General features: G+C 28.3%; 1 protein-coding gene across 1 annotated transcript; it reads left to right on the forward strand.

Moving 5' to 3' along the window:
• Positions 1-10,868: 10,868 nt before the first annotated feature.
• LOC112780020 (FBD-associated F-box protein At5g60610-like) lies at positions 10,869-13,929 on the forward strand. Its single transcript, XM_025824367.3, has 4 exons — positions 10,869-11,017; positions 11,876-13,144; positions 13,232-13,420; positions 13,581-13,929. The coding sequence occupies exons 2-4, from the start codon at positions 11,894-11,896 to the stop codon at positions 13,782-13,784; spliced, it is 1,644 nt and encodes a 547-aa protein (XP_025680152.1). The 5' UTR covers positions 10,869-11,017; positions 11,876-11,893; the 3' UTR covers positions 13,785-13,929.
• The last annotated feature ends 1,390 nt before the right edge of the window (positions 13,930-15,319 follow it).

Raw genomic sequence — 15,319 nt, forward strand, 5'->3', positions numbered from 1 at the left:
GTTATTTGGCCACATGTCCGTTTGTGCCACATGTCGCAATAGTATTCGTCCACGTGTCATCCATTATGTCATCGTCGTATATGCACCAAATTAGTCCCTCACTTTGCATTAAGTGACTCATTTTAGTCCGTGAAATTGAATGTCGTGCACCAAACTAGTCCCTTCACCAATTTTTTTCTCATTTTTTTCTATAAATTCAAAATTCTCAATATTTTTGAATGCGTTAATTTCAATTCTATTTTTTCACATGTTCTTCAAATAAAAGTGTTTTTATAAAATATTTTTTTCTTGTGAATACTCTAACCGCCGATTTAGAGTTGACGTGAAGGCTTTTCAAGCACCTTCACTATCATCTCCGACTTCTTTCAGTACTTTTATAAAATATTTTTTCTTGCAGATACCCCTAATAACCGCCGTCTTGGAGTTGACGTGAAGGCAATTCAAGCTTCCCTCATTACCATCTCCGACTTCTTTCGTCTAGACTGTAGAGGTCAAAGATGGTAGTGAGGGTGCTTGAAGTGCCTTCAATTTAGCTCATTGACACATAACGAAAACGTGTATTTCATAAGAAAAAAATATTTATTTTAATTATTAATTTATTATTAAAAACACATATTTTTTTTATGAAAAAAATGTGCTTAATCAATCATATAATTGTTTTTTTTTATAATAATATACTTATATATTACAAAATTTATCAATATTAAATTATTAAAAAAAATGATATAACTAAAACTAAAAAGTAAAATCTTAAATTTTTTTATGAAAGCACTTGTATTTAAACGATATATGAAAAAATAGAATTGAAATTAGTGTATTCAAGATATTAAAATTTTAAATCTAAAAAAAATGAGAAAAATTGGTGAAGGGACTAGTTTGGTGCACAACATTCAATTTCAGGGACTAAAATGAGTCACTTAATGTAAAGTGAGGGACTAATTTGGTGCATATACAACGATGACATAATGGATGACACATGGACGAATACTGTTGCGACACGTGGCACAAACGAACACGTGTCGAAATAACATTGTGACACGTGACACAACCATCCACGTCAGCATGCCATGTGTCACTGGTCACCACATCATCATACCATTACACGTGGCCAAATCATGAAGTGACACGTGTCACTTACAGTCCATGTCATCATGCCATGTCATCACGTCGTTAATAGAAAATAGGTCAGGGATTAATATGATGCATTTTTTTCAATCTTAGGGACGTAATTGGTGCAATTGGAATCTCAGAGACGATTTTAGTGCATGACGCCAATCTCAATGATCATTTTGGGATTTAACTCGAGTTTGATTTCTGAAAAGTATATAAATCGGACTATTCGATTTTCAAAGTACCAAAGTCAGAACCTTTAATTTTTGAAATTCATTTTTTTATTAGAAAAAAATTAAAAATTAGTGCTTGTTTGTGTGTCATTATTTTGATAAAAAAAATTAATGAAAAATATTCTTTTTTTTATGTTTAGTATATTTGACAAATTTCTTATAGTAAAAATAAAAGTACTAGAAAAATAAAAAAAAAAAACCTTTTTGAGAAGCTACAATTTACATTTTTTTTAAATATTTTTTTCTTTTAAAAAAAGATGTTTTGTAATCGATAGACAAAAATATTCTTACTAAAATTTTGAAAAGACATTATATTTTTTACCCCTTTCTTTCATTAATAAATATACTACATTAATATTCAAATCATGCAATATTTTAAAATAAAATCTTTAATAATTTGATATAAAATATAATCATATACGAAGATAAAAAAAATACTAATATCAAAATATAAAAAAATAAAAAATCTAAAATGATTCACAAATAAAAATATAACATATTCATTTAGTTTTTGTGATATATATATATATATAAAAAGGTTGAAAGAATATTATTGGATGGTATTATTCTACGCATTCAACAAGTTGTCAGGCTCTTATCTTTTACCCTTTCTTGTTCATGTTGTTATTATTATTTGCTTTCTTTTCATATTATTTCCGTCTTCAATTTGCTTTTTTTTTTTTATTTCTTTTACCCTTTCTTCTTCATACTAATATTATTTGCTTTTTTTTTTCATGTTGTTTCCGTCTTCATATCACTTTACGTTATTATTATTTATTTTTTTATTTTTTTGTTATCTTTTTTTATATTGCGTTCATATTGTTTCCATCTTCATATTAATTTTTTTTATCATTTTGTTATTATTAATTTGTTATCATTTACGTTATTATTATTTGGTTTTTTTTTATCATAATACTTTATTTTTATTTAGTGTGTTATTATATTCACTGTTATTATTTGGTTTCGTTAACGTTATACATTATAAAATTTGATATAATTTATAATTTATATAGTATGGCACCAAAACTAAATATGAGAAGTTCTAATCAAGTGAATATTGAAAATGAGGATGCAACAAATGAATGAGAAGTAGAAATTGTAAAAACAAAATGAGATAATTGAAATACTAAACTATTTTTGATTATCTGTGAGGAAGGAAGAGATACGAGATGGTAATAAACCTAATAAATATGTCAATAAAATTGGATGGAAAAATCTACAAAAAAAAATTAGAGAGAGAACAGGATACGAGATGGTAATAGGCCTAATAAACATGTCAATAAAATTGGATGGAAAAATCTACAAAAAAAAAAATTAGAGAGAGAACAGGACTCCGAATATGTGTATAAAGAATTAAAAAATAGATGAGATGCTCTTAAATCTTATTTTTAATTATGAAAGAAATAAAAAATAATATAAGAGATCAATTATCGGATCAAATGAATTAGTAAGTAATTATTTTTCTTCTATTACTATTAATAAACTCTTTTATGATTGAATGCCTTTTTAAGTAATTTTATTATTATAAAAATATTTTTATATTTTTGTATTCAAACAATAACATCTTTTAAATACTTTTAAATAAAATATCTAAATATAAAGTTACTTTTATTTTTTTTTAAAGATCCTTTAAAAAAATTATTAAAATTTTTTTTTCGAAAATAGCGCCCAAACAAATCCTTACAATATTTGAGTCATCTCAATCTCAGAGAAAAAAATTAGCCGACTCCCTTGTGGTTTCTATTTTAGGTCTTAAATCTATTTGAGTGAATACTCCATCCGGTCCCTGACAATTATCTCGAAAGGACAAAGAGGCCCAAAAAAAAAAAACATCCAACCCGGTCCCTGATCTTTTTTTTAGGACTGATTAGCCCTTGTGTCAAAAAAACAACATTAATTTTTTTGGCACAGGAGCTAATTAGTCCTATAAAAGTAAATCTCAGGAGCCGGGTTGGTATTTTTTTTGTCTCAGGAGTCGGGTTGGTATTTTTTTTTGTCAAGGGCCTCATTGTCTTTTGAGATAATTGTCAGGGGCTATTTTAGATTTTTCTCAATCTATTTCAAACATTATTTCACTTCACATAATGCTTGAAATAATAATAATAACAATAAATAGAAATTTTTTTGATGGAGATCTACATAGATTGATCTTTTATATTATTATTATTATTATTATTATTATTATTATTATTATTATTATTATTATTATAATAGTATTTTATGAGTTTGAGATGGGAAATTTTGGGTCATGATGAAAATTTGATGAATATTTTATGAATTTTATTATGAAAAATCTCATCACTGTAGTTAGTTTTTTTTTTTTGAACAAGTGGAGCTCAACACAATAAAGTGGAGCAGTAAAGACATAATGACACTAAAAACAAGGATAATCCGTTGTCATCTCCGATATTGCCATCAACAACCAATCGGATCAACTCTACACCATTCCCTATAACTCGAAAATAACATAATCTGTACACTTTCAACACTTGTCTCTGGTCTCTCAAATACTCTTCTGTTTCGCTCCACCCAAATGTTCCAGATAACCGCAAAGAAGCCTATTAGCCATTTCTTTTGCTCCAGCTTTTCGCCTGCTACTCCAGTCCAACTCTCGAAGAACTCTTTAACTGATCCTGAAATAACCCATGCTCTATCAACATATTTCAATCAAGCACTCCACACCTGCCACATAAACTCACAGGCAACAAATAAATGATGTACAAATTCTATATCATTTTTACACAATGCACATATATTGTCATTATAATTAATTAGAGTGAGACCCGCGCAATGCGCGGAGAGATAGATTATTTATACTATATAGTATATTTTAATAAATGTTATATTAAAAATATTTTAGAGAACATATTATAAATAGATTTTGAAATTATTTATTTTTAAGAAAGATATAGGTTATTTATATTAGAGTTATACAAACTGCATTTTCATTTTTTTTTTTCATTTTTCGATTTGCGCTACACTTTGTCTTTTCTTGCGGTTTTTTTGTTTGTAAATAATTAAAAAAAATAAATGAATGAGAATGAAAAACATATAAAAATGTTATATTAAATTTAAGAAATTTTTTACCATTAGTATGAGAGATTAAGAAATGAATAGTAGTAAGAGTCTTAATATGTATAAGTTGTAGAATTTGAATATTTGTAACTGAATTTTTTTATAATTATTATTATTATGACACTTTTAATGTGTGTTTATTGCATTTAATTAGTATTTGATGTTTCAATTGAATAATAATAAATAAGAGTTTTTTGTTTTAATTTTTTTAAAACATTTTATTAAATAGTGATTGGTTGATTTTCATCTTTTGCCAAGTCATTAGAATTGCTGATATGGCATCATTAGCAAAGAAAAGATGACTTAAACTTGTTGTGGAGAGAATTGGTATCAACTTTTATATACTATAAATAGATAATGCCCAGTCTACTCAGCCTCTCCTTTGTGTTGACCCTACATACTAAAACAAACTATGCAAATAGTTCAACTCTTGGAGGAACCAAGCCTCTCCAAATCGAACTAGTGAAACTGTAGCTCGTGATATCCTCCGAAAGAGTCTCTTTCTGTATCACATGCACAAAAGAATTTGTAGAAAAAACACATTTTTTGTCAAATTTTCATACAACTGAGTCCTCTTTATCACTCGATAATCTAACAACCCGTAATCTGTCATAGAGCTGATTGAGCAACTCTAATTCCCATTGGAAGAGTTATCTTCTCCATTGGAAGTTCTATACCCACTCTAGTCCATCCCAAAATCCACAGTCCTCTATTACGAATCCTTGTTGATTTAAAACAGAGAAGAGTATCAGAAAATTATCTTTCAAAGAGCCACCTTGTACCAAAGTATCCTCCCAAAAACGAGTTCTCCTGCCGTTTCCCACCTCCATAGACAAACCACTTATCATCATGTCTCTTACCTGTTGTTCTTTAATATTAAACTGGCAAATATCTTTCTACAGACTCCCTCTTGATGGAAAAATTTAGCTGGATAACATTACAGTTGGGTCCAACTGATTACAAGAACATACAACCTTCTTCTTCCTCCTTGAGAAGCGCCACCACCACTCTCGCTCCCAAGATGAATCATTTTGATAATAAACATGTAATTAATACGTGCGTTTTTTTTGTTTGCTTTCTTTCTTAGCAATTTACGAATGGCAATGTATCCATCTATGATATTATACTTGCTATCGTACTGAAGCTGGGAAAAAATTGACCAGATATCTGGTTTGACAGAAGCTATGCTTCATGACATTCTCGCAAGACTTCCGGATAGAGATTCTGCCAGCACTAGTGTTTTATCAAAGGCTTGGAGAGAAACATGGTCTACGTTTCCGATATTGTCTATTTGCAGCGATCAACCTTTTAGGAGTCAAGATGTAACGATAAACAATTATATCAAACTAGACAAAGTTATTGACTATGTTGGGAGAAAATCGCTGAGGCTCCGTGACCTAGGCATAGCAATCAAAGAATTCAAGCTTATCATGGACTATGTAGACCATAAGTATATGGCCCACCGTGTTGATCTATGGATGAAGATGGCTATTGAAAGTGGTGGCGAAGTATTACATTTACAGCTTCGCCTCCCTGGTGGCTTTGTATTGGGAGACAGTGTGGACAGGTTTTATGAGCTTCCACTCAGTATCATTGAATCCAAATCACTTACTAAGTTGGTGTTGATGGGACGAATCAGATTTGAGCAAGCATTCCTCACCCATTCCATCAAGCTTTACTCATTGAGAATAATAACTCTATATAGACTACTTTTTGCACATGAAGGGATTATAGATCATCTCATTTTTCATTGTCCTCTAATTGAAGATTTAACCGTGATTGATTGTGCTGTATATAACCCTCTAACTTGAGAAATTCCTCCGGTGTTTGAGTTCAGTTCTGTGGAATCACTATTCTTGCATGGTTTACATAAGCTCAAGAAAGTTAATGTTAAAGGAATGCAGGAAGTATATATTGATGCTCCAAATCTTGAGAGCTTAGATTATTGTCTTCATCCAAATTCATCTTTCAAGCTGAATTTAGATAGTTGTACAAATTTGAGATGGTTGTGCTTATGGAATTTAAAGAGCATTGATATTGGAGACATGGTTTCTTGAACTATTTTCTAAGCTTCCTTTCCTTGAGAATTTGAAACTAGGCAATTGCTTTATGCCTAAGAGGATTAATATTTCGAGTGCTCAACTCAAGGTCTTGAAGTTATCATACTGCTCTAACTTGGAGGAGCTTAACATTGATGCTCGAAATTTATTATCATTTGCATATGAGGGAAACAACCAACCTGGTCTATCTTTTCAGAAAAGTTCTAATCAATTGGAAGTCAATAGTTTTACGATGTGGATTTTTGGGACCTTTGTAGCTTGAGGAAATTTGTCCAAAACATTAAACCCCAAAGGATTTTGGCATCAGTTTCCCTCTTTATCTGTCGGTCACTTCTGGTAAGTATACACTTGCTACTACAATGGTTCATTCTGCTTGCAAATTTGCCTATTTTATTTATTTGTTTGTTTGTCTGAATTCTGTAGAGTAAACCAGAGCCGGGTGCATTCCAAGTTTCATCTATTCCTCCAACTATTAAACGCTTGGAATTACAGTTTTCTCCGGAAGATGAAGCTCTCTATTTCCCTTTTATGAATTACTTGCTTTTAAGTTGCTGCCCGAACTTTATTTCGGTTAGTTTTTGCTCTTATGTTCATAGTAAAGCATTCATTGAAGTATCTCATTATCCTCCAATTTTCTGAGTCTTGCATTTACAACAGTACTTCCATCTCAGCAGTGACTGCATTTGTGTTTATATACTTTATCATCAATATGTTCTTTCTAACGCCGTTTGTTATTTTGCAAAAAACAACAGTTTTTGTATGAGACACTGATGGGAAGAAAGGAAGGGAAGTGCCACTGCAGTTCAAGTAATACAAAATGTTGGTGGCATGCCTTGAAGATTGTCAAGGTTATTTGTACCTTCAAGATTGATGAGAACGCTGACTTTAAGACCATGTTAGATGCATTGCCAACATGTTATGCTGATGAAAATATTTGTATTGTGTGCGTTTCTCATTGCATCACACGGAATATCTGTAGCTCTGTACATATTTAACTCTACTATATAAATCACCAATTTTAAAATTACCAATTTAATGCCACTCATAAAATAATTATTTTACCCCTAATTAAATTAAACCTAGGGAAAACCATATATAGTCACCTAAAGTTTGAGAGGTGAGCAATTTAATTTAATTATAAAAATAGAATATTATATAACGATATTTGATTTAAAATATTGAATTGAGTTACTTTCAAAATTTAAATATGAAATTTGAATTCTTTTGATTTGTGAATATTAGGGTTAAAAGAAAAGAAAGCAAAGCAAAGCAAGCAAGATGAAGAGATTTCACTCAATTAAACAACAAATAACATACTGCTCTAACTAAAAATCCATATCAAATATTTCAATGTTTTTGTTTAAACAAAAAGTAAAACTAATTTGATGTATTTTCAAATTAGATTAGATTTAGAGTTTTGAACACACTAGTCGTTCCTCTCCCACACGTTGGGTGGTGAGCAACCCACAAATTCTTGCTCTCATTCTCACCAACAAAACCCCGAATTAAATCAAGAAAGTGAGGGTCCCTATTCTCGTGGTTTTGTACTTTTTATCTAAGAGATGTTGTTCAATTGAAATATACATAGTCTTTTATGGTAATTGTTTTATGATTGTGTTATACGTTACCACTTGTGTATAAAATTATATGACTAATTTCTTTAAAGTGACAAGGTATAAAATGGAAAAATTAAAATTTTAGTTACTTTAAATTTAAAAATCATAATATATTATTATGATAACTGATTATGATAATGATTATTATTTGTAGAAGAGGGATTAGATCATTAGTAGCTATATATAAAGCTTATCGAAGAGTGCTCAACAGAGGAGTTAGAGAAAGACTGAACGAAGCCGCAAAGTTTCTTCGGTAAATACTCTTTCTTCATATTTGTAATCTTAACCATTTAAGCATAGCTTTATTTGATCCTGTTTGTAGATCCTTTTCTTTGAGTATATGTCTAAAATGAGCACAATAATTATGTATTTATTGGATATGTCATGTTTATATAAACCATTAGATTTTATTAGATAAAAATCAAAGGCTAATATAAAAGAAGAGTATTGATAGACTTTAATAAATACAGAATATCCTAATACATAAATAAATACTTTAAATGACAATACTTTAATATGCAAGACTTTAAATAGCAACAAAATTTTTTATTCTTAAATAATTAAATATAAAATATATAAATACAAAATATATGAGTATTTTTTATTCATTAAAATTAATTAGTGTAAAAATTTTTTATAATATTAAAAATTTATATTAAAATAATATTTTAAATTATAACATAAAAATATAAAATAATTAAAATTTTATTTTATATTACTTGATAAATAATTAAATTATTATATTTAAAATTTATTTATTAATTAATTTTGTTAAAAATATTATTATATTATATAATTTTTTATTAAAATATTTTAAAAATATAATTTATTTAAAATATTATATATAATAGATGAAAATATTAACTTTTTTTTTTTTCAATTTTTTTTAACATGAAGACCCTGCGTTGTGCGCTGATCCTTTGTCCATTGAACTTTCCTTTCACCTTTTTCATAATCCTTCTTGTTGGTGAATGCAGTCTACATCAAATAACATATTAAATTTGTTACATTAAAACTATATATATATATTACTCTTGAATTTAACAAAATATATTTTTAATAAATTTTATATAATAAAAAATATTTTAAAAAATATATTTATACACCAATTATATATATATATATATATATATATATATATATAAAAGTTTGGTTGAGTTATAGAATAAAAAAGTTAACTAAAAAAATAAACAAATATTTAAAAATAATAAAAATTAAAAAATAATCTTATTATAAATATATAACTATAAATATTATATATATAAAATTATAAATATTAAATTTAAAAACTGATTTTAATTTTTCAATTTATTAGTTATAAGAAAAAAAAACAAATAAATAAACGGACAAATACATATATGCTCAAATGGCCGCTAGCCACCAAACATGTATTTAAAATTATATTATTTATTTTGTTTAAAAAAATTGAAAAAAATAAAAAGATTAATATTTTTATGTATTATATATAATATTTTAAATAAATTATATTTTAAAAATATTTTGATAAAAAATTATATTATATAATAATATTTTTAATAAAATTAGTTAGTTAATAAATTTTGAATATAATAATTTAATTATTTGTTAAGTAATATAAAATAAAATTTTAATTTTTATATTTTTATGTTACTATTTAAAATATTATTTTAATATAATTTTTAATATTATAAAAATTTCTTACATGATAATTAATCTTAATGAATAAAAAATATTCATATATTTTGTATTTATATATTTTATATTTAATTATTTAAGAATAAAAGATTTTGTTGTCATTTAAAGTCTTGTGTATTGAAGTACTGTCATTTAAAGTATTTATTTATGTATTAGGATATTCTGTATTTATTAGAATCTATCAATGCTCTTTTTTTATATTAGCCTTTGATTTTCATCTACTAAAATCTAACGACTTATATAAACATGGCGCATCCTATAAACATATATTTATTGTACTCATTTTAGACATACCTTTTTTTTATCCTTTTAAGTCTTTTAAAGTATATTTTCTGAAAATTTCGGATGAAAATTTTACATAGGATTCGGGTAAATACTTAAACTACTGTCTACATGCCACAACATTTTGAGTATCAAGTTCTTTTTTTCGTATTTTTAAATCTTTTATGAATTTATTTATCGTTGGTATTTTTTAAAATTTGTTTTATTAGCGATACAAACTTTCAAGTAATATTTTGATAATTTATCTTTTTTTAAGGATAGACTAATTTGATGCTTAGTAGGCTTTGTATATCAATAACAAAATTGATTTCATATTTATAAACTACATCTTTTATAAATAAAAAATGTAATTTTTTTGTGTTTGTTTGAATATTATTAAGTTGATAAAAAATATTTTTTTTTATTTTTTAGTGTGTTTAATAAATTTTTATTAGTAAAAATAAAAATACTAAAAAATAAAAAATATATTTTTTAAAAAATTACAATTTACATTTTTTAAAAAAATTACAATTTATATTTTTAAGAAAAAATAAAAAAAATAATTTTCACATAATAAATAAACAAAAAATACTTTTATCTTATTATACCTAAACATAATTAATAAATATAATTTTTTTTACGAAATATTTAAACATAAAATTACTTTTTTTTTTATAAAATTTATAAAAAAAAAACTCAAAAAAATATATTTTTTATAAGATCACCAAATAAAACCGCTTCTCTGTCGGTCTCTTCTTTCACCGTTAAAATGAGAGTATAAAATATTGAAATCGAAACCTTAACCTTAAGCTCAGAAGAGAAGTCTCTTCTTTCACCATTTAAAGTGAGAGTATAAAACACTGAAACGAAAATCTTGAGCCTAAAAATTCGCTCATTTATTTCACATCATCTGACATCTATCCCAAAGCAAAAAAATACTGCACTTCTACACTCTTCAAATCACCACAAACACACACTATCGGAGAAGGTAAGTTTATTTTTTAATATTTCCCCCCTTTTTCTGTTATTGGAACAACGAGCTTTTCGTTAGTCTAGTAACTAGTGAGGTTACATAGGAGATAGGAGGAAAAATTGAAATTCATGTTTTAGTGACAAAGGAGATAAAGTTTACACTTTATTTTTTTATATTAATTTAATAATAGTATTTTTCTGGAGTTTGGGATATTAATTTTAAATGTAGTAAAGTTTAATTTGGAGTACAGAAATTAAAAAGTTTAAATTCTTAGAGTACATATATTTCTAAAGTACAGAATCGGATCCTTTAATTTTTAAAATCGTAAAAGATTTGAGATACTCCGACTTTTATACTTTTTACCATTTTAAAAAATACTAAAAATTATAATGTTAGAGTATATGTACATCAATCATCTTACTTCTATAGAGAAAAAAAAATTAGTCTCTTGTGTTTTCTTTTTATGTCTTAACTCCATCTCAAAAATTATTTCACCTCACATAAGAAGAAGAAGAAATTTGTGATATAAATCTACATAGGTTCCCACATTGATCTTTATATTATTATTATTATTATTATTATTATTATTATTATTATTATTATTATTATTATTATTATTATTATTATAGTATTTATGAGTTTCAAATGGGACATTTTGGGTCATGATGAAAATTTGATGAACAGTTTATGAATTTTACAATGAAAAATCTCATCATTGCACTTAGTTGAAAGTCATTCATAATCATAGATCCCTAGCTTCGCAGATGAATCATTTTGATAATAAACATGTAATACATGTGATTTTTTTATTCTTTCTTTCTTCGCATTTTATGAGTTGCAATTATCCATCCATGATATTATACTTGCTATCAGCACTGAAGCTGGGGAAAAATGGACCAAATATCTGGTTTGCCAGAAGCTATACTTCATGACATTCTCGCAAGGCTTCCGGACAGAGATTCTGCCAGGACTAGTGTTTTATCAAAGGCTTGGAGAGAAACATGGTCTACCTTTCCGATATTGTCTATTTGCAGCGATCAACATTTTAAGAGTCAAGATGTAACGGTAGACAATTATCATAGCAAAATAGACAAAGTTATTGACTATGTTGGGAGAAGATTACTGAGGCTCCGCGACCTAGGCTTAGCAATCAAAGAATTCAAGCTCATCATGGACTATGTAGACTATAAGTGCATGGCCCACCATGTTGATCTATGGATGAAGATGGCTATTGAAAGTGGTGGCGAAGTATTACATTTACAGCTTCGCCTCCCTGGTCGCTATGTAGGGAGACACAGTTCGGACAGGTTTTATGACCTTCCACTCAGTGTCATTGAATCCAAATCACTTACTAAGTTGGTGTTGATGGACCGAATCAGAGTTGGCCAAGCATTCCTCACCCATTCCATCAAGCTTTACTCAGTGAGAATATTAAAACTATGCAATATATTTTTTGGACATGAAGGGATTATAGATCATCTCATTTCTCATTGTCCTCTAATTGAAGATTTAACCGTGATTGATTGTGCTGTCTATAACCCTCCAATCGGAGGAATTCCTCAAGTGTATGAGTTCAGTCTTGTGGAATTTCTATTCTTGCATGGTTTACATAAGCTCAAGAAAGTTTATGTTCAAGGAATGCGGGAAGTATATATTGATGCTCCAAATCTTGAGAGCTTACATTGTTGTCTTCAGTATCTAAATACATATTTCAAGCTGAATTTAGATAGTTGCACAAATTTGAGATGGCTGTGCTTATGGAATTTGAAGAACATTGCTATTGGAGACAAATGGTTTCTTGAACTATTTTCTAAATTTCCTTTCCTTGAGAGTTTGGAACTAGACAATTGCTCGATGTCTAAGAGGATTAATATTTCAAGTGCTCAACTCAAGGTCTTGAAGTTATCATACTGCTCTAACTTGGAGGAGCTTAACATTGATGCTCGAAATTTATTATCATTTGCGTATGAGGGAAACAACCAACCTGGTATATCTTTTCAGAAATGTTCTAATCAATTGGAAGTCAATAGTTTTAGCGATGTGGATTTTCGGGACCTTTGTAGCTTGAGGAAATTTGTCCAAAACATTAAACCCCAAAAGATTTGGGCATCAGTCTCCCTCTTTATCTGTCTGTCAATTCTAGTAAGTATGTACACTTGCTACATTGGTTCATTCTGCTTTACATATTTGCGTATTTTATTTATTTGTTTGTTTGTCTGAATTCTGTAGACTGAACCAGAGCAGGGTGCATTCCAAGTTTCATCTATTCCTCCAACTATTAAACGCTTGGAATTACAGTTTTCTCCGGACTACGAAGCTCTCTATTTCCCTTTTATGAATTACTTGCTTTCAAGTTGCTGCCCGAACTCTATTTCATTTAGTTTTCGCTCTTATGTTCATGGTAAAGCATTCATTCAGGTATGTCATTATCCTCAAATTTTCTCTGAGTCTTGCATTGAGTCTTGCATTTACAACGACAACAGTACTTCCATCCCAGCAGTGACTGCATTTGTGTTTATATACTTTATCATCAATACGTTCTTTCTAATTCCGTTTGTTATTTTGCAAAAAACAACAGTTTTTGTATGAGACACTGATGGGAAGAAAGGAAGGGAAGTGCCACTGCAGTTCAAGTAATACAAAATGTTGGTGGCATGCCTTGAAGATTGTCAAGGTTATTTGTACCTTCAAGATTGATGAGAACGCTGATTTTAAGACAATGTTAGATGCATTGCCAACATGTCATGCTGATGAAAAAATTGGTTTTATCTTAGAATTGTAATCTTTCTATTATCAACTCATAGATATTCCTTATTTGGTTTAGTAATTTAGTATGTACTTAAGTAAGTGCTTACATGTATATATCAATGTTCTACAACATTTTCTCTCTTTATAAGGTAACGATAAATGTGAATGTTCATGTTTAGAATTTTATCTTTTTGCGAAAAAAATAAAGCGATTGATTTATATTCACTATTACGTCAAAGCATATAATATAAAGTTAAAAACTAATCTTGTAGAAGTAAATGTAAAAGTGTGTTTGAAATGTCATATTATTATTAAAATATACTTGTATTCCTTTTACAGGAAAAATAATATGTAGTTCACAAAAGAAATTGGTTTGACATAAATTTAGTATTACATGAAAACATAAAATAAAAGCATAACATAAATGATACTGATTACTGAGATCAACTTAAGTCCGTGATAATTTTGAAGTAATTGATAATTAAGAGATTAAAATGAGCGTTAAAAACTTAAAATATTTATGGATTGAGGTGATATAAGTTGGCTCATTTGGTCGACCTTCTAGTTGTATACTTGTATATTGTTATTGTTCACATTTCAATTATGGATTTATAACTTTTAGGGTAAATAACATTAATAAATAAAGTGAAATTCAATATTATATGAAAGTCTTAAATTAAAAAACGTGCATGTCTTCATGCATAAATTTATGTAAATCGAATATTAAATCGAATCAGTATGATTCGAAAAGGCAAATCGAAATAGATAGCTTTGATTTATGAATGAATAAAATTCGATACAATATGAATTAGGTTGTTTCGATTTAGTTTAGTCACCTAGTAAATCGAATCAGCTTGATTCGATTTATTACTAATACAACTTATTGACATTTACATTTTTAAGTTAATTGTATTAACTTTAAAACATAAATATCGATAAAAAATACGGGCCTGCTACACATACAAGTATCCAAGCATCCAAGTTGGCCCAGCCCAAATCGAAGACACGCGCATAAGGAAGCATAACATGGCGCGTCAAAATCACGCGCTCAACACAAACGGTTACGTATGACAGACTCTTCCACTTCCTCCACTTCTTCCACTTCTCAAAACGCTTCGAAACCAAGGAAACGCTCCCAATTTCGAGCAAAAATCAAAGTTCAAAATATACAAATCGTTGTTCGAAACCTCCATCAAAACAACATCAAACTCTCCGTGAAGAATCTGAAGAGAAAACGAAGCAAATACACTCAACGTAAGTTCATCAAGAAAACCTCCCAATTTTAGTTTTCTTCTACGTCGTTCTTCTCTAGGGTTTACTGTGCTATTATTCTTGCTTCTTTGTCACACTGTTCTAAGTTCTACGTCATTCTTCTAAGTTCTACGTCGTTCTACATTCTTGTTCTAAGTTCTCTTGCTACTGTTGTTGATTTTTGGGGCTTTATTCCGTAGATTGGGGGTTGTATACTGTTTGAACTTGTAATGTGACTTGATATTGATGCATGTTTGAGTGATATCTCACTGTTATCAATGGGTGTATCTGATTCTTACATATGGGTGTATCTTACTC

The sequence above is a fragment of the Arachis hypogaea genome, chromosome 19 (genome assembly GCF_003086295.3).
Source record: "Arachis hypogaea cultivar Tifrunner chromosome 19, arahy.Tifrunner.gnm2.J5K5, whole genome shotgun sequence".
Lineage (NCBI taxonomy): Eukaryota > Viridiplantae > Streptophyta > Magnoliopsida > Fabales > Fabaceae > Arachis > Arachis hypogaea.

Excerpts from the sequence above, each read along its gene's own strand:
- LOC112780020 (XM_025824367.3), top strand. The coding sequence starts at position 11,894 with ATGGACCAAATATCTGGTTTGCCAGAAGCTATACTTCATGACATTCTC. Across the intron at positions 13,145-13,231 it reads TTATCTGTCTGTCAATTCTA|ACTGAACCAGAGCAGGGTGC; the intron begins GTAAGTATGTAC and ends TGAATTCTGTAG. Across the intron at positions 13,421-13,580 it reads ATGGTAAAGCATTCATTCAG|TTTTTGTATGAGACACTGAT; the intron begins GTATGTCATTAT and ends AAAAAACAACAG.